This window comes from Lipotes vexillifer, unplaced genomic scaffold (assembly GCF_000442215.2).
Source record: "Lipotes vexillifer unplaced genomic scaffold, Lipotes_vexillifer_v1.1 scaffold454, whole genome shotgun sequence".
NCBI classification, from domain to species: domain Eukaryota; kingdom Metazoa; phylum Chordata; class Mammalia; order Artiodactyla; family Lipotidae; genus Lipotes; species Lipotes vexillifer.
In genome coordinates, this window is record NW_006779481.1 from 1,264,570 (window position 1) to 1,283,359 (window position 18,790).

At 40.0% G+C, this 18,790-nt stretch overlaps 1 protein-coding gene across 2 annotated transcripts in view; it reads left to right on the forward strand.

The window, feature by feature from the left end:
- CERS6 (ceramide synthase 6) overlaps window positions 1-17,692 on the forward strand; it is a 326,376-nt gene extending 308,684 nt beyond the window's left edge. The window contains exons 9-11 of one of the 2 annotated variants that reach the window (XM_007452609.1): window positions 13,457-13,613; window positions 14,170-14,193; window positions 16,919-17,121. In XM_007452609.1, the coding sequence (XP_007452671.1) occupies window positions 13,457-13,613; window positions 14,170-14,193; window positions 16,919-17,071 (334 nt within the window). In that variant the 3' untranslated portion in view covers window positions 17,072-17,121. Of the gene's footprint in view, window positions 1-13,456; window positions 13,614-14,169; window positions 14,194-16,918 lie in introns of both variants that reach the window. The other variant, XM_007452610.1, reaches the window with a different exon arrangement.
- Window positions 17,693-18,790: the final 1,098 nt, after the last annotated feature.

An 18,790-nucleotide genomic window follows, 5' to 3' on the forward strand; every position in this document is an offset into this window, starting at 1 on the left:
CCAGCACCCTGGGGTGGGAACAGTGTTGGCCTATTTCTGGAACAGAAAGAAGCTTGATGAACAAGAGGGAGATGGTCAGAGTTGAGGTTGGAGAGGTAGGAGAGGTCCAGATTAGGAACTTTTATGGGCTTTGGGATGTGTTTGGGATTTTATTCTTATTGCAGTGGGCCGTGATTAGAAGGCTCAAAGCAGGAGAGTGATTCAAACAGTTATGATTATTCCTGAGACCTTTCGGCATCACTGCTACAGAGCAGTAGAATGGCTACCTGCTGCCCCTCGACACCCTTCTCCTTGGGATGGATTATTTGGTACTTCGGTTGCCTTTCCAGGCAGACTGATTTTCCTGATATCCTAGGTGAGGAAGGGATAGTTTGCCCCAGGGCCTCACACTACTTGGGACCATTCCTAACCCTCCCAGTTAGAGAAGTAGGGTAATATTTGTATCCATATTTATATTTTCCATCCTGATGGAAGGGGCAACTTGAGGTAAGGTCGAAGAGACAGTGAGTTACTAGCTGGAGCCGTGTGAGAGTTGCTTTTCAAAAAAGAACATGAAAATCTTTTATATAGTCTCCTCTGGTGTTTTAAACATAACAAGCCCAGTGATATATCTTAGGAAACTTGATGACATTGACTGAAGCTAAAGGGGAATATTCTTATCAAGTAAAAATCTATAATGAACACTGCTCTCTCTTTAGCAACATGGTTGTTAAGTGACCCAAGTCATTGTAACTGGGTGATGAATCACAAACACTCACCAAGGACGCTCCATGCTGGGTGCCTAATAGATCAATTAAGTGTGTGCTTAGGACACAAGCAAAGTGGGCCATAAGCATTTTTTTTTAAATATTTTTACATTTCAACAAGAATTGACTTGATTCCCCATGCCAAAAGAGAAAAAGATTTTTAGGGATGTTCTTATTATTTTGTGGTTTGGAATCATTTTTAATATCAATTATATGTGGGCAGGGATAAGGGCGCCATCTTCTTTTCCAGCTTTGGGCTTCTTGATCTGGTTCTGTGGACACTCTCCCTCCTTTGCATCGGGCTTTACTTATTGTCTGAATGAGTTTACAAGCTCATGCTTCAGACCCTTTCTTCGAAGGACAATTTCTGCAAAATCCTGGGAGGTTAAACATAAGCTTTGTGTAGCCCAAAGGAGGGTAAGCAAGGGGCTGGGGAGAGTGGGGTCCTCAACTATCTCTGAGTTGGGGCAGTTTGAAACCTCAGAGTTGGGAGTTCTGATGCCAGGGTGCTATTGTTCTCATTAAAGTGGGCAAGGGGACAAAATTTTAAATATTTCATGCACAGCCTGGTAACTGTCATTCAGCCACACATAATCATAAATGACCTGCAGTCATCACGTCTACTGAGAGCAGAAATGGATCATCAAAAGTTATTCAGAATTGTTTGTAGATTAAAAAAAAAAAAAAAAAAAACAAGTACAAAAGGGAATTAGAGAACAAAAGAGGCAGTTTCCAAACTTGTCTGCACATTGGAGTCATCTAGGGACCTTTTAAAGATTGCACCACCCAAGCTATGCCCCAGACCATCTGAATTACAGTCTCTGGAGGCCGTCACAGGCAACACTACTGTTAATGCTCCCCAGGGAATCCCAGTGAGCAGCAGGCCTGGGAACTGACGCCCTGCAGAACAGCCTCATTGAAGCACATGGCACAAGGTGGGACTCGAAGAAACCAGGTTTCTAAATTCTGCAGATTAAGGGGAATTAGTTTAAAACTGGAAAACACCATTCCGATTAAAAACTGATTTTGAACATTGTCAATGGACATGTTATATATATATATATATTTATACAGACTCCAGAAATCACATGTATATTTACTCGTTAACCTAAAATATTTGCCAAAAACTTGGTATTTGTGGAGCACCTGCTATATGCTTCACCCTAGACTCTTCACCCTCACATTGGGGGTCCCAGGACAAGAATGCAGGTGGAAGGCCATGTCTTGCCATCATGTTCCAGGTGAGATCTCTGTCAAAGGAAGAGTTGGGCAGAATAATCGGGAAGGTCCATCTGATCTCCTGGGATTTTTCTTCTTGGATTTGTTTCTCTAGTACCATCTGAGTGCCATGCTAAGGATACTCGCTCATAGAAACGTGAATCCTAAAACCAACAAGTGTGGCTCAGATTCGAGTTCCCCTCCATGTGTACACCTTGGGCATTCCTAAAAGTGTTCAGGCCCCGACACCGAAGATTCAGCTTCACCTGTTCCCCCGCTGAGAGTGGAACACAAATAGGTATTTTTGAACTAACTTGAAAGGGTTAAAGGTTTTTAGACCATCATCCTTGAAAAAAATTCTTAAGTGTTTTCTCTAAGAATACTACATACATGTAGAAAATCTTTTATTTTAAATTCCTAGAATCAGAAGTAGCCAATGTGAACATTTTAGAATATTTTCTTTTAATCACAATTTAATCACATTTTATATACACATGTATTAACACATACATATGAAAACTGGAGATCATACTGCATACGATGTTAATATGATTTTTTCACTTTTCATTAAATTGTGAGGATTCTCCCATGTTGTTAAATAGAAGAGATGATTTTAATGTATGAATAACATTCTACCTTACAGATACACATTTTAACCATTTATTTGTTTCTTTTTTGCCATTAAAAACAGTATGTTTTTAAATTTGTTGACAGTGTATTTATTTAAAGATAAAGATAGATAACTGGAAAAGTAAATTTATGAGGATAAACAATCATTTAAAAATATTTATATGTATGGCCAAATTTTCTATAAAGATTTCACCAATTTACACTCTGACCAGCCACTTACAAGAGCATTGCTTTTATTTTATTTTTGGCAGCACAGTGGTTTATCTTCTTTTTTACATATATTTGATAGTTTAATTATATAAGCTTCAGGTATACAGCATTATAGTTTAACATCTGTATACACTACAAAATGATCACTACCACAAGTCTAGTTATCATCCATCACCATATAGTTGGCCCCCTTCATCCACTTCGCCTACCCCCTTCCCCTCTGATAACCACTAATCTGTTCTCTGTATCAAGGAGTTTTTTTTTTATTTTGTTTTGTCTGTTTGTTGTTTTTTTTAGATTCCACATATGAATGAAATCATACAGCGTTAGTCTTTCTCTATCTGACTTATTTCACTTAGCATCACACCTTCAAGGTCCATCCATGTTCTAATCAGTATAAAGTTTGAAGATTATTCTCAGTAGGAAACAGTGTATGAAGTTAGGGGTGTCTGAGTTCAAAGAAGTCAGAGGCAATTAACACAATCTTAAATACAGTAAGTTATAACAGTCTAATTTTCACAATCACAGAATTTCTAAGGAGTTATTTGCTTGCAAGAAATGTCAAATAATATGTGACTTGAATAATAAATGTTTACTCATTTAATAAAAAACAAATAGTTTATTCTTCAAAAAACAAAAAAAGGTCCATCCGTGTTGTCCCAAATAGTAGGATTTCACTCATTTTCATGGTTGAGGGATATTCCATTTTGTGTGTGTGTGTGTGTGTGTGTGTGTGTGTGTATACACACCACATCTTCTTTACCCATTCATCTATTGATGGACACTTAGATTGCTTCCATTTTGCATGTATCTTTTCAAAATAGTGTTTTCATGTTCTTCAGGTAAATACCCAGAAGTGGAATAGCTGGGTCATATGGTAGTTCTATTCTTAATTTTTTGAGGAATCTCCATACAGTTTTCCATAGTGGCTCCACCAGTTTATAGTCCCATCAACAGTGTTCAAGGGTTTCCTTTCCTCCACATCCTCTCCAACACTTGTTACTCCTGTCTTTTTCCTGATAACCATTCTGACAGGTGTGAGGTGGTATCTCACTGTGATTTTGATTTGCATTTCCCTGAGGATTAGTGATGATGAACATCTTTTCATGTGCCTGTTGGCCATCTGTATGTCTTCTTTGGAAAAATGTCTATTCAGATCCTCTCCCCATTTTTAATTGAGTTGTTTTGTTGTTGTTGAGTTGTATGAGTTCTTTATATAGCTTGGCTATTAAGCCTTGTCAAGTGTATGGTTTGCAAACATCTTCTCCCACTCAGTAGGTGGCCTTTTCGTTTTGATCTTATTGCATTCTTTGTTTTAAAGTCTGCTTGGTCTGATATGAGTATAGTTACTTGAGCTTTCTTTTCATTTCCATTTACGTGGAATATCCTTTTTCATCCCTTGACCTTCAGTCTCTGTGTGTACTTACTTCTGAAATGAATCTCTTGTAGGCAACATATAGATGGGTCTTGTTCTTTTATCCATTCAGCCACTCTATGCCTTTTGATTTGATAGGTTAAACGTTTTCTCTTTTAATTTAATTTGTTAGTTTGAACATATTCAAACCCACAGAGAATTTGAAAAAAATATATAATGAATACTCATATACTCCCACCTGCCCTCATCAACTGTTACCCCTTGCAGTACCCATTGCATTTCTTTTACACACATGCATTTCTCTTACATTTGTCAAATCATCTGAAAGTGGGTTGCAGATGTCATGACACATCATTCCAAAAACTATGGCATACATATCTCTTGTTTTAATTTTGTATTCATTGGATTATAAGCACAGTGGAACATTTCATCCATGTTTTCATAAGTCATTTGTATTTGTATTTCTTCTGTGAACTGTCTGTTCATATCCTTTGCCTACTTCTCCATTGATGGTGTAGCACTTTTATCATCAGCATCTTTGATGCATGTGACTGAAAGCTGCATCAAATGCTACCCAAATACTGCTCAAACCTCCTAACAAGGTGCTAGGCCCAGTACACACAGATAGCCAATGGTGTGTAAGAAATTTTCCTTGTGATTTAAGGTATGGCCTTGGCTATTGCTATTTCTGTCAGTGAGAAGAGAAGGCTTATATTCATCTCATTGACTGTAAACATTCTGTTCATGGCCAGGGACTATGGAAAGAAGTGATTGAGGTTGAATGGGTAAGCACTGTTAAGCATACTATAGCTAGTAGGAGCAGAGAGTGTCTTGTCCTGTCAGTTAAATTGTTTTTTTGCCGTTTAGATGAAGCCCCCTAGGACAGGGGTCCCCAACCCCTGGTCTGCGGCCTGTTAGGAACCGGGCCACACAGCAGGCGGTGAGCAGCAGGCGAGCGAGGGAAGCTTCATCTGTATTTACAGCCGCTCCCCACCGCTCACATTACCGCCTGAACAAACCCTATCGCCCCCTCCAACCCTGTCCGTGGGAAAATTGTCTTCCACTAAACCGGTCCCTGGTGCCAAAAAGGTTGGGGACCGCTGCCCTAGGACACTGTATCCTGTATTCGAAGATAAGTTTTACCAAATAAAACCACTGTCTCGAGGGCCACTATCTTGACATGTTTGCAGTTGGGATTTCTGCAAAAGAACTCTTTGCTATCCAGCTCCTGAGTCTGCACACCCTTGCTGAACAACCGTCCTGGGACCACCTGAGTCAGATGGGGTGGCGGGGTAGGCCTCTGGGTTTGCTGCATTTCAGCCATCCTTCTCTCCAAGGCAGGGTTTGTATTTCTTTCTTCCTCAGTAAATTGTTAGAATATGTACCTGCGCTGAGTTTGCCAGCAGATAAATCACACCCGGCAGATTCCCAGCCTGGCAGTTACAGGTGAAAGAAGGTTTTGAGTTCCAGGCCCTGAGCTTTGCACAGCCGTTTCCCCCTCCTGAGTTCCAGGGCACAGCTATTTGTCTTGTGGCTCTCTTTTTATTAGTGTAACATGTAATCCCAGAAATGGTGTGGTATTAAATGTCACACAGAGTTTGTGCAAGGCCTGGTCCTGATTCAAGTTACAGACCTGAGCAGTGCCACAGGGAAGCAGGTCCCCTGTCTCCTCGTCCCCTCTGTCTGCCCGTTTCCCATCCGCCCATTCCCCTTCTCTCTCTTTCCTTTCCCCTTCCTCGTTTCCGTTTCTTCCTGCCCCCGAGACAAGATTTGCAGGTATTGCCCCCATAGTTTCCAGAAGCTCTGTCTTATATCTTGCAAAACACATTTCTTCCACAGAATCATGAAATAAGAAGGCAACAGAAGGAGAGTGCAGAGATCAGGCAGGTTTCACAGTTCTTAGGCCAGTTATTAAGCTCTAACAGAAACGGGACTCTGACAAAAACAGCTCCAAACATGCCAACAAAGCCCCATTCCAGGGACAAAAGCGATCAAATGTGCTTATGATGTGTGTTCAAGTTGGCCTCTCTACCGTCTCAGAATCTCCACACCCATAACCACGAATGAACCTAGAGAGCTGCTTCCTTCGTTCAGAGGGAATAAAAGCATCTGTCTTTGGAGGCAGTGCTGTGAACAGACCTATCCCAGAGAGGCAGTATGGCCAAGCCGGGCTGCCCCTGTGCGGCTCTGAGACTTAGTGAGGTAGCTTTTGGGAAACGCATCCAGTTCTGCGAAAATCTGTTGCCCTCTTTGTCCTAGTTAAGACCTTTAGAAGCTTCTGTTAGCACTTGGCTATCTATTATCATTCTCCTATGGTCTCCTCAAATTTTAACTTAAACTGATATTTATTTATGGGATTATATACATGTTATACTTAAATATTCATTACAGAAATTTTATGGAATATGAAACACCACAAAGAAGAAAACAAAATCCCAATCCCATAATTCTGAAATAACCACTGTTCATAATTTGATGTCTTTGTTTCTAACATTTTATATGCTTAAAATTACATCTTTTTCTTTACCAAAATGCGATCATTCTGCACATACTGTTTCATAGCTTTGTTTTTCTCATTTAACATTGTACAATAAGCATTTTTCCATTTCATTAAATATTCTTCTATAACATAATTATATCGGTTACAGAATATTCCATCTTCTGAAAAGGTCATTGTTTATTCATCAGTCCCCTATTTGTAAACATCATCTAGGATGTTTCAAGTAGTATGCTACTATAAATAATATTTAAATGAACATCCTTATGGCTAAATCTTCCAAATCCCTGAAATTCTTCCTTAGGACAAAAAGTTGGAAATAGAATCATAGACTCAGTAGGTATGTACATTTTGATACATGTGGTAACATTACCCACTAAATACAATAGGCCAATTTATATTCCATCCCCAGCTCCCCAACTAGATTATGAGTTCTTTGAGGCCCACGAATATGTGTCCCCAACAGTGGGGACAGTGTTGGGCATACAGTGCAAACCTGTGCTTCAGTTTCTTCATCTGTGAAATAGACATAATAATACCTACTTCGAAAAAAAAATAGAATTTATCACATAGGGTTTATTTCATGAGGATTATGCATTAGCACTTTAAAGCCTGAGCCCAGTTCCTGACACATAAAGCTCAATAAATATTAGCCTAGTGTAAGAATTCTACTATATGGGGATTCTTCTGTATGAGGTGTTGAAAGGATTAAGTAAAACAATGTATATAACGTGTTTGGGCCAGTGCTCAACACATACTAATTACTCAGTAAAGAGCAGTTATGGGGACTTCCCTGGCTGTCCAGTGGTTAAGACTTCGCCTTCCAATGCAGGGGATACGGGTTTGATCCATGGTCGGGGAGCTAAGATCCCACGTGCCTTGCAGCCAAAAAGCCAAAACATAAAAAACAAAAGCAATATTGTAACAAATTCAATAAAGCCTTTAAAATTGGTCCACATCAAAAAAATCTTTAGAAAAAGAGCAGTTATTGAGAACCAGACAAGTCTGTTTTAGGGGCACGTAGGCAACAAAGAGGAGGGTTGAAAGTAAGTATGTTGGAATCAGGATACAGCCTGAAGGACATGTTCTTCTCTAGGGAAACTCAGGTTGGGAGATGAGGAACATAGAAAGGCAGACCAGGCAGTGGAGGGGTTGGGAACTCAGGCAGACGGACAGCAAATGGGACACCAAGAGGGCAATGACTCATTTGGAGAAAAACATCCACCCCAGCCCGGAAGTTACTAGTGACAAACTTCCTGTGATATAAGGGATCAGTGTCTAAGTCTGGCCAGGCTGTGACCTAAAAGTAAAAATAAATGAATTGATCCCCATGTCTTACTCAGATAAGAATATGACAGAACCGATATGCCCATTGCTAGAGGAAAGACAGATGGTCCCTCCGTGTTCAAGATCAGCTTCCTTTCAGGGATAGAGAAGCTACTTCTGTGTCTGCTACAGGCTGCGAATCTATTATTCAAGATAATTAGGCATCCAGGCATTGTGAGCAAGGTTTGCTGCTGTCTAGCAGCCTTGACTACCCAACGCTTGACCAAATTGTTCTTAAGTCTGGAGCTTTTATTTATTTATTATTTTTTTTTGTGATACTCAGGCCTCTCACTGTTGTAGCCTCTCCCGTTGCAGAGCACAGGCTCCGGACGCGCAGGCTCAGCGGCCATGGCTCACGGGCACAGCCGCTCCGCGGCACGTGGGATCCTCCCAGACCGGGGCACGAACCCGCGTCCCCTGCATCAGCAGGCGGACTCTCAATCACTGCGCCACCAGGGAAGCCCTGGAGCTTTTATTACTTTAGAAAAACCAGGATAAAGAGCATTGCTTATAACAGTGAATTAATTACCTGACTTTTTTCAGGTGTCAAGTGTCCATGGTTTCTGTTGAGAGTACATTTTAAATGCTTTTCTGTTACCATCTACTTTAAAATGAGCAAAACATGCCAGTAGATTATGGATAAGCTTTAGGTAGAATCTGCTTTTCATTTATGTTTTGTGTAGGTCAAATGAAAATAAATGCCAGAGAAGCACACACATCCTGAAATATACTGCGGTCTGTCTGGGAAAGCAAAGTCAAGACCATTCAAAAGCTCTGAAGTAAAGAACACCTTAATTTTGACTGTAAAACAAGTTTTCCTTTTAAATCTACCCTCACTGGCATCATGCAGCAATCCTCAGCATGAGGCCCTGAACCTGACTCTCCCTGAGAAGCAATCTTGGCTCTCTTTGGATATTTGACATGGATCTAATTATTGTGGTTTTTCTATAGGTCATTCCAGAAACACACAACCAAGGCTCAGGTGGAGCTCTTTGGTGGGGGTAGAAGAGGAAGGGGCGCAGGCAAAGCTTATGATTACTTGCCATGGCCTTGTCGTAAACGTCCACCTGTAACTTCATTCACACAGTGAGAGCACCTAGGCCTCTGTCATCTTTAATAACTCAACCACCATTATGTGATCCTGCCTGTAAATCACTGGAATATTTTAAAAGTAAGATATATGGAGCGGAAAGTAAGGATATTTATCTAACTTAGCATACTAAAGATAAACTTTTGAGTTGGCAGTCATGATAAAAATGAAAAAAAAAAAAAACATTGGTTATAGCTTTTCTGAATGAGACACCAGTGGAGATCTTTTCACACTGTGCTCTATGACAGTAGAAGACTTCTGGACTTCTGAGGTTTAAGGGGCAAGCACAGGTCACATTGATGCTTGGAATATGAATGAGTAAAGCCTTAGATATAGTATTAAAATGAGACTACTCTGACTTTGCTTTGCTTAAGAAAAAGTGGCTAAACTTTTCTGCATAAATGTATACATTCCCCTCCTCCTATCCCCACATAGCCTGTATATACATATTTCTGTGATAATCAAATTTAAGATGAAAAATCCATAAAGGTAAGCCTGAGCAAAAGTAACTATAGGGCAAGCCAAATTAAATTGATTCATTAAACAGCCATTAAAATAACCCATCAAGGCTAAGCTATTGGGGTAGTAAGTGGTACATCTTTACATCAGCGGTGAATTGCTTGGAGCTTTGCCCTGCAGGCATTGTTTCTATTGGGAATCATGCAGGAAGAAAGAAGCACAGTCGGGGAGCCTCTTCATTCCATTGTTGGGGAAGATTCTTAGAAAGGAAGGTGTAACCTGAAGATGGAGTGATTTCTGTGCTGGGACCCAGACTTTGGCAGAAGGTTCTGGCAGAATAGACCCACTTGAGCACGCTTTGTACATGCGTGATGCGCCATCTAGTGGTTAAGTGACCCTAACATTAATGAAAAGGTAAATAAATGGTCTTTTCTGGCCCCTTTGATGCTGTAGGCTATTTTGGGGGAAGAAAAAAATCTATTTTCTTAGAAGCCATATATTGACCCCAAACTCGTGGGGGTAGAAACACTGATATTATAGTAATTATGCAAGCCAGAGGTTGCATATTGGCAGTGTTTGCCCCAGAGTACTTTTTTCCATTTTAGTTTATTGAGGTATAATGCGCACAGTATCGTACACAAATCTTCATGATACATTTTTACATTTGTAAAATTCTGCATATGTATAATCTGCATAATCACCACCTGAATCAAGATAGTGAATGTTTCCAGCATGCCAGCAGCCTCCCTCCTGCCCTGTCCCCTCAATCCTCCCTCAGAGATACCACTCATCAGAGCCCTGTCACCATAGATTTGTAATGACATCATTAAAGTATGTACTCCTAACCCTAACCTCTGGGAAAGGATAAAATCCTGTAATCACCATTTTAATAGTTTGCCCAAAAGGGGACAGTTTTCTCATCAGAAACATTCTGTGGCTAAACAAAGGCGCCATTTCCTGGGTTTGCTGTTTTTCAGAATCCAAGTGGCATAATGTCTCTCTCCTCAATCTCAATTCCTCATATATTGTTTTCCTTACCAAGCTTCTCACTGAGAGATATAGCTCTTTGGTGCACTGATTGTTTTTTCTCAATTGTCTCTGCAGGCAGCCAAGTCAATTTTCAAAGAAATCCCATTACTTTTGAGTGGCATTTCAGAGGTGCCACTGATTGTCATGGCAAAGCCTGTATATTCTGATGCAGTGTTTCAGAAATTAATGTGAATATCATGTCACCAGCGACTGCATGACACTCTGTTCATAATAAGCCAAGCAAACTGTATTGGTGAGAAAGGTTCTCAAACTTATAATTCAGCAAAGGCTAATTTATAATGCATAGCATCACGCAGTTGTGGTTGCCATTTCTACAGGACCTCTTTCTGTTCAAATGAAACTGAATTCCCTCTGAAGGTCAACATGTTTAATATGTCAAGAAGCAGAGCTGGTTCTGAAATAAAATTATTGTGATTATTCCCGAGTTGTCTTGTGCATATCTATTTATTTGATTACTGAACAAACACACAGTCAATCAGCCATCAGGTCCAGCGAGCAAATTACTTTGCAGTGTTTTGCAAGGTGCTGGAGATAGAAAAGCATAAGGTATGTAAGTCCTCCGTTGCTGTCGTGGAGTTCACCTTTGTTTAGGCCTGTTGTCCCGTGGCCTTGCAGACTGTGTATAAAGACATGGCTGCCTCTTGGGATAACAAGCAAGGCAGGAATATAGGCATTATCCTAACTTATTCCTTTTTATAAATAACTTGTGTTTTGTCCTAATTATTTGTCATGGATTTGGAAAAGAGAAGAATATAAAGAAGAAAATGCAAAATTCCCTAATCCACCAAAGAAAGAAAGTCTATAATGTCTTTAATTCCTTCCAATGAATTATAATTCTCTTACTTTTTCTTTGTGTATGTGCAAATATATATTTATTTTATGGAATTGAGATATTATGATTTTCCTCTATCATAAGAAACTCTTGAAACATGTTTAATATTGTGAGTGACTTTATAATTTCCGGAATATCGTCATAGTTTTTTAACCACTACCTGTTATTGGAGATTTTGATTGTTTGCTGTTTTTGAAATAGTTACAGAGATTTAATGCCTATTATTTGAAATGAACTCTGACTTTTTACCATACTTAACAGCCAGAACTACCAGAATAGGGTTAAATAATAGTGGTGATGCTGGTTGTTCATGGTTTGTTCCTAATTATAAAGTCAGTAACTCTGGTATTTGTTAAGTATTATGACCACTGCTGAGTTGAGCTGGATAAAAATCATATTAAGTGCTTTAAGTTCCAAGTTTTAAACATCAGCAGTGGAGAATTGAACATTGCCAAATGTCTTTCAGTGCAGGTGGAATAATTAGGTTTGTTCCAATTTGGCCTGTGGACGTGTGATAAGTATATTAATAGATTTCCTAATGTTGGTCCTCCTCCACCAGAATGAATACTGCTATATCATAGAGTAATATACTTTGAATGAATTGTCAAATTCAGCTCCATACTATTGATTTTAGGATTTTAAATCCATGTGTATTGAGCATTGTTCTTGAGAGATAGCTAATATGGCAGGGTTAGAGACATACTCTGTTTGTCTCATTCTGGTCTATGAATGCAGGTTGCTGAAACTGGGCATGGGGAACCTGTTTATGTCTATTATTCATTCTCCGTTTTTTCTTTGCCTCTTATCCCACCTCAAATCAATGTGTGTTTTTTTTTTCCTTTTGTGAATTCACTAAGTACTTTTCTTAACCTCTCTCAAAGCATTCATCACACGCTTATATTAAAATTTTCTGTATATGTGCCTTCTGTTCTTGTATGAGTGGTCTGTGTCTTACATTCAAGAGTTTTCCATCCCTCCCCCTTAGTCACTGAGTATTGTCCACCTAACCTCTCCTGAGGGTCCCGGCAAAGCACTGCAGGGCCAGTTGGTGGAAATACACTTCGATGAGTTTTGTCAGTCCACTTAGATCTCCAAACCAGCCCATCACAAAGCTAAGGAGGAAAGCAAGGAAGTGAGAGTAATTCCAAAATTTTGTGGCTACCGTGCTTCTGTGTGGCAGCAGTATGAGTCCAAAAGGCATGAATCAACTTCCAAAGGCTTAGGAGCAGATACAGCAAGGATGAGAGCCAAGCCCTGAAACCAGCCGTCCTGTATCTGCCCCAGGTGGCTGCTCCATCCTGGTCCTGATGGTGGATAACAGAGGGAACCAATTACTTCAAACACTTTCGCCTGCCTCAAGTACATACTCTTAAAACTAAGTATATTCATTATATTCTAATAATTAAAAAAAAAAAATCCTTCCAACACTCATCTCAAGACATCACTTCAATATGATATCTTTCAGTTGCCGGTTCTTTCCCAGGGGAAGGCTTACAAAATTCAGGACCCAGTACAGGCTCCCCTACTAGACTATAAACCACTTGAGGACAGGCATTAGGTCTTAAGTATATTCTAACTCACTGTGCTAAGCATATAGTTTAAACTTAACTAGTGTGTCTGGAATTAACTACTCTTTTTTGTTTCCTTGCAATGTAATGTTATTAAGTGGTATTCCTCACACTTATTTAAAGGCCAAAAGCAACTTCAAGGATGATACAGGCCTTTTAACCAGTAGTGAGAAATAGAATCAATTGAAAACGTAATGAAAATTAACGGGAGAAATGACAACAAAAGTGAATGGGAGCACAAGTACACTATTCAAGCTAGAATCCAAAGGAATGTTATACCACCAGGGGAATCATTCCGGTGATGACTCTTCTAAGTACCTTGTCAGCCTTCAGACCATCCTTGCAGGGAGTAGTCAGTGGATATCATTGACTTCGTGCTTCTTTGCAGTAACTAGAGTTCCTTTGAAGGCAAAGTGAAAAGCTGTGTTCAATGATTACTTTCTCCTTTTCCTTAGGGTGTTAAATACCACACTATTTGAAAGTTGGGAGATTGTTGGACCTTACCCTTCCTGGTGGGTTTTTAACCTACTGCTGTTGGTAATACAAGGCTTGAACTGCTTCTGGTCTTACTTGATCGTAAAAATAGCTTGCAAAGCTATTTCAAAAGGCAAGGTAAGATAAAACTCACCCTTTCTAATATGTCAGAAAATTATGGTTTTGTGTTCTTCTAATCAACAAGAACATTATTTATTATTTAGAATATCATCAAAACTGTTTTTTCTCCTTCAAGGTTTAGCATAACCTCTTTGAAACACAATACAAACTTTCATTTTCTTCTGTTTAGTTGATTTTTTTACATGTAGCATCGCTTTGCTGAATGATCTGCATTTATAATTTTAGATTCAATGGAGGTACATTATTTGTTGTGTTCCTACTGTCCCTTTCTCTGTCTCCCTTGGTCCTCCTCTGATTTTACTTATACCAGACAGAAATTTAATAATTCTTTTATTTTATGAGAAAGGGTTGCTTGATGCGGTATGACCATTTATGACTTTGTCAGTAAAAATTTAGTTAAATCCCTTTGGTTAAAAATGGGCTCATGAAGCTGATTTGAATAAAGCTTCCCAGGCCTCAAGCCCTCTGTGTAGAGCAGTGACTTTTCTGGAACGTTCTCTGTGACATTTTCTTACTTTCATTGTTCGTTCTCTTCCTTCTGCCAACCTGGAAGTCTGGGAAGTGGAACCCTTTACATGTAAGTTTCTCACGCCTCTCTCTCTATGCCAATCCTGGGTCCCACGTTAGCCCGTTGGAGGGGCACTCTGATGCTTTTGTTTCCATGCATATTGTTCTGTCTAATCTGTTGGCACTGCCTGGAGGCTCTAACGGAAGTGTGGCTCCCACCAGCTGTGAGGGATGCTAGGGACAGCTCAGTTAGTGACCTTTTGTGTGAGCTTTCATTCTGCTAAATTTTGCGTGATCCAACGGAGGAGACGGATTTCTTTAATTGGTGTTCAACATGTCAGCTAAAAAACAGAAATAGACCAAAGTGAAGTATGAGAAACAGAACTAAGTTGGGGAGAGGATCAACGCGGTCCGGAAGGGAGGCCAGAGCATTGGCTCTTTGCCAAGGCTGCCCTGGGCAGCGGGGCAGCAAGTGACCTCTTTGTGAGCCCCTTCCGCCGGGGCTCGGGACATCTAGTCACGTACTATGAAGCCAATTCTCCGCATCAGCTCCTATGTAAATACAAAATATTTTGAGCAATGAATTGTTTAAAAGCAAAAGTTCATTTTTTCTCTGTGACCTCGTACTCTTTAAAATGAGCATGTATTTCTATTTTTAAAAACGCTCCTGTCCTCATTTGGATACAAATTAAATCAATGTGCACAATACTGTCAATATGATAATGGTAACTGAAGATGCAAGGAGGCTGTAGATTAGATGATTTGTGTCCTTATTGCATTGCTATTTCCACCAGATACGCTGTCTTCTCTCTAGTTTACTTCTTCAACTTTATTAGGAGACAGTCAATTTTATTCCAGATCTCAGGCTTCAAAATATCTTAACTGCCTTTGCTCTTCACCTAGGGCAGTAAGATTCATTTGGCCATGAGTTATGGACTCTATTTTCCTGTGGGTTATTTTGAGATATTCTAAACTGTTCCTTCCTTTGGAGGTAACATAAGTATAGATTTTTTTCCCAAATGCAATTAAAAATAATCTTACTAAGCATGCAAATGTAAATTAATCGTTCTCTGAAACTGGAGTTTTCTTTCCTATTAGCAGCTTAATTTATGACTAATGGATTTCCAAACGTAGTGGACCTTTTATTCTAATGCTGTCTTTGTGACCCATTTTTTTTTAAGTTAAAGTATCCTTATAATCTAGTCATTTTGGTGTTTCGGTATCTAAATCTTCCTGGAGATGGCCCTTGTGAGTCTCATCTCATCTCAGGGGCCATTGGAGTGAGGTCCATTTTTGCATATTTACTCAGTCATCTCTGCTTAGGCTGGAGCAGCAGTGTTCAGCTCAGGACTTTCTCCTGTCCCCACCTCACTGCACCCCATCTGACGAAGGTGACGTTCTGCAGTGATGGTGGCTTCTCAAATTGTGAGGGCAGTGGATTCCAGAGTTCTCCGGTTGGGGGTAGCAGTGACAGAGAGGATGAGATGTGGAACCCAGTTCATTCTGAAAAGCCTCCCAGGAGATTCTGCCAACTTCCCAAGCCACCTCTTAGAGAATCATAAGGGACTAGACTGGGAAACTTTCTATGAAGCCAAGCAAGCCACCAGGTCCCTATTGCTACCACCACCACCCCCCCCCTTAGACAATAAGTAAACAGCACGCAGTTACTCAAAGGTCTTAAGGCCTGTGGGGTAAAAGTGTTTACCATGAGGTAGACATAGAGTAGGAGGTTCAAACTCTTTCAATTTTAAAAGCAGTAGAGTATTTCTGTAACTTCTTCCTACATTACCTCCTTGTGAGACAGTATGATTTTTTTTTCGTCCTTTATGGTAACATATAGATTTATATCCTGGTGCCTTACTCATGACTCGTAGAGTCTGAACGGAGGAGTGAAGAACCCAGGAATGATGGGAGCCAATTCATGATGATCGAGCCAGTAGATTTTTCTTGGGAAATATTTTCAACTAGACCTCACCCAGCAAGTGCCCCAGATGCCTTCTGCTGCCATTAGTTGTTATGTGGTATACAAAACAAAATTTCTACTTAATTCTAGCAGACAAAAAAGAAAAATTAAATCATCAAAGAATGCATTAAAAAGCCAAATAAGAGCTTCCCTGGTGGTGCAGTGGTTGAGAGTCTGCCTGCCAATGCAGGGGACACGGGTTCGTGCCCCGGTCCGGGAAGGTCCCACATGCCGCAGAGTGGCTGGGCCCGTGAGCCATGGCCGCTGAGCCTGCGCGTCCGGAGCCTGTGCTCCGCAACAGGAGAGGCCACAACAGTGAGAGGCCCGCGTACCGCAAAAAAAAAAAAAAGCCAAATAAGAATGATGTTTTAGTGAACAGAGCTACTGAATATCTCTATTAGTGTAGTTAATTAAGAGCTGACTTTAAATGATTCTCAGAGAGAATGTGATCATCAGAGAATAAATAGACCCATTTGTACCAAATTCCTATAGTGCCATTCCAGTAGTACCATATGCCACTTTACAAGTAAGAGTGGGGTTCATGGTCTAGTACATTCTCAGTATCCAAAGGCACCTTAAGGAAGTCAACAAAGCTATATAGCCCCCTGTGATGCCTAAATCCACCTACATTCCTTGATAACTGACTTAGTCACCCAAATGTCTATCTCCAAAGAAGGGGAACTTACTACTATGGCAATGTTCCTATCCTCTTCGATGTTTTAAATACTTAGATCTGTTTTTCTTCATGTATGATTGTGCGTATACTTCTGAGCATGCCATACCTTAACGGTTCCTTCAGAGCTGGCTGCACTCACCTTCTCGTATTCCACAGGTGTCCAAGGACGATCGAAGCGATATTGAGTCTAGCTCAGATGAGGAGGACTCGGAACCTCCGGGGAGTAACCCCCATGCTGCGACCACCACCAATGGGACCAGTGGTACCAACGGGTATCTCCTCACTGGGCCTTGCTCCATGGATGATTAATTACTCAAAACTACAAGTCCCAAATAAAGTGAACTGTTTGTTCCTGGAAGTATTTAATAAGTTGCAAATGCAGTTCCTTTCATAATCTCTCAGCACCAGAAACAAAAATTAGGATTATCAAAGCATTTTGAATAGTGCACTGCCATATGTCCTGTCTGTGAATGAGGAAGAATTACCATTCTGTATATGTAGGCATGCTTTATGTAATTGGCACAAGGGAACAGTATTTGCATTTGTACTGTCTTAGAATATTATTTATTTTTTTGTATTTGTTTGTGAATCTGCCGACAAAAGAGGGTTTCCTCACTCCTTTTTACTCTCTGGGTTCATGACAGTGAGGGAGACGCTCCATCTGCTTCTCTCCCTTTCTATTCCCCTAAGCCAGTCCGCTAGGAGCATTAGCTTAATTGGTCACTTAGAGCAAGCAAATCCCAGCGCAGGATTCTCATACAGCTCCAAATAGGTTTGCTTTCTTTGTGTTACAGTGCCTGTTTCGAAATGGCCTGTACAGTCTCAGTGAGCTTTCTCCCAGTGTAAAGTTGAAACAGGATGAGCTCAGTTTTGTAATTGTCACTCTTCGTGGTCAGTTAGCTGTTGCAATTAAAGAGTGTGGTTATTGGAGGACTTAAAAAATTTGTTTTGTATTAAATTGCTCTGGATCAGATGTCATTTCTTATTCACACAGCCAAGATTTCTTCAGTGAGAATGGCAGCTAGCTGGGGATTAACTCTGGAGGTTACAGAGATTTTTTTATCCTCTATTACGGGGTCAGTGCTCTGGCTCTGAAGGAAGACTTAAGGTCATGGTTACAAACAAAGAAGTCACTCTTCCTACTGGGAATTTGTCCCATGATCTGAGAATAATACAAAGAGAGCAGCAGATTTCAGCCAGGTTTTACCACTACCCCTGTAATTAGCACCGTCTTTTGCCATGAAAAAAAGAAGCTAAGTATATTTTGGAACAGATACAGGAGACTTCCAAGAGTTGGCAAAAGTCACCTCTAATGCAAAGCACTTTACCGCAACCAGCTTTCAAGAAATCGCCCTATCTAGTATTTGATCTTGATGTTTTTATTTTTCTGAGCAAAATAAAGCCAATGGGAGAAAGACCATTTTACCCTTTGTGTTTTCTCCTTAAACATAACCCATAACATAACAGAATTTCCTGTTACTAGAAACTGAGCAGTGTTACGCTCTAAGTCCTTTTGTTTGCTGCGTTGAAGAACTTGCTCAGTTTCCAGGAATTTTTGTTCAAAGGGAGCTATTTCCAGAAAAAAAACAATAAAAATTCTACTCAGCAATGAGAAAGATTACTGAAAAAATAAGTTTCCATAGTCTCCTACGGGGCAGTGTTATTTATGTATAGATAAGAAAACCACACACATAAACCAAAGATTTTATCTCTTTTCTTGAAACCAACTTTTAGTAAGAGGGAATAAAAAGATATTATAAGTACTTATTTCATAAATCAGAAAGACCATCTTCTAAAAAAGGAGTCCCAAACCACAATGCAGTGATATCAATGTGCATGCAAGTCAGGGCTAGTGAGGGGAACAGCAAAATACTATAGCAAGTGCATGTCCTGCCCAAAACCATTCCTATTCAATTCAATTTTTTAAAAAATTGAAATAAAGCTTTGTGCCCACAGTGTGCAACATGAGTGTTAATACTTCCAAACAAAAACCTCACGCTGTAATGTTAACTCTTTCCCCACCTATTT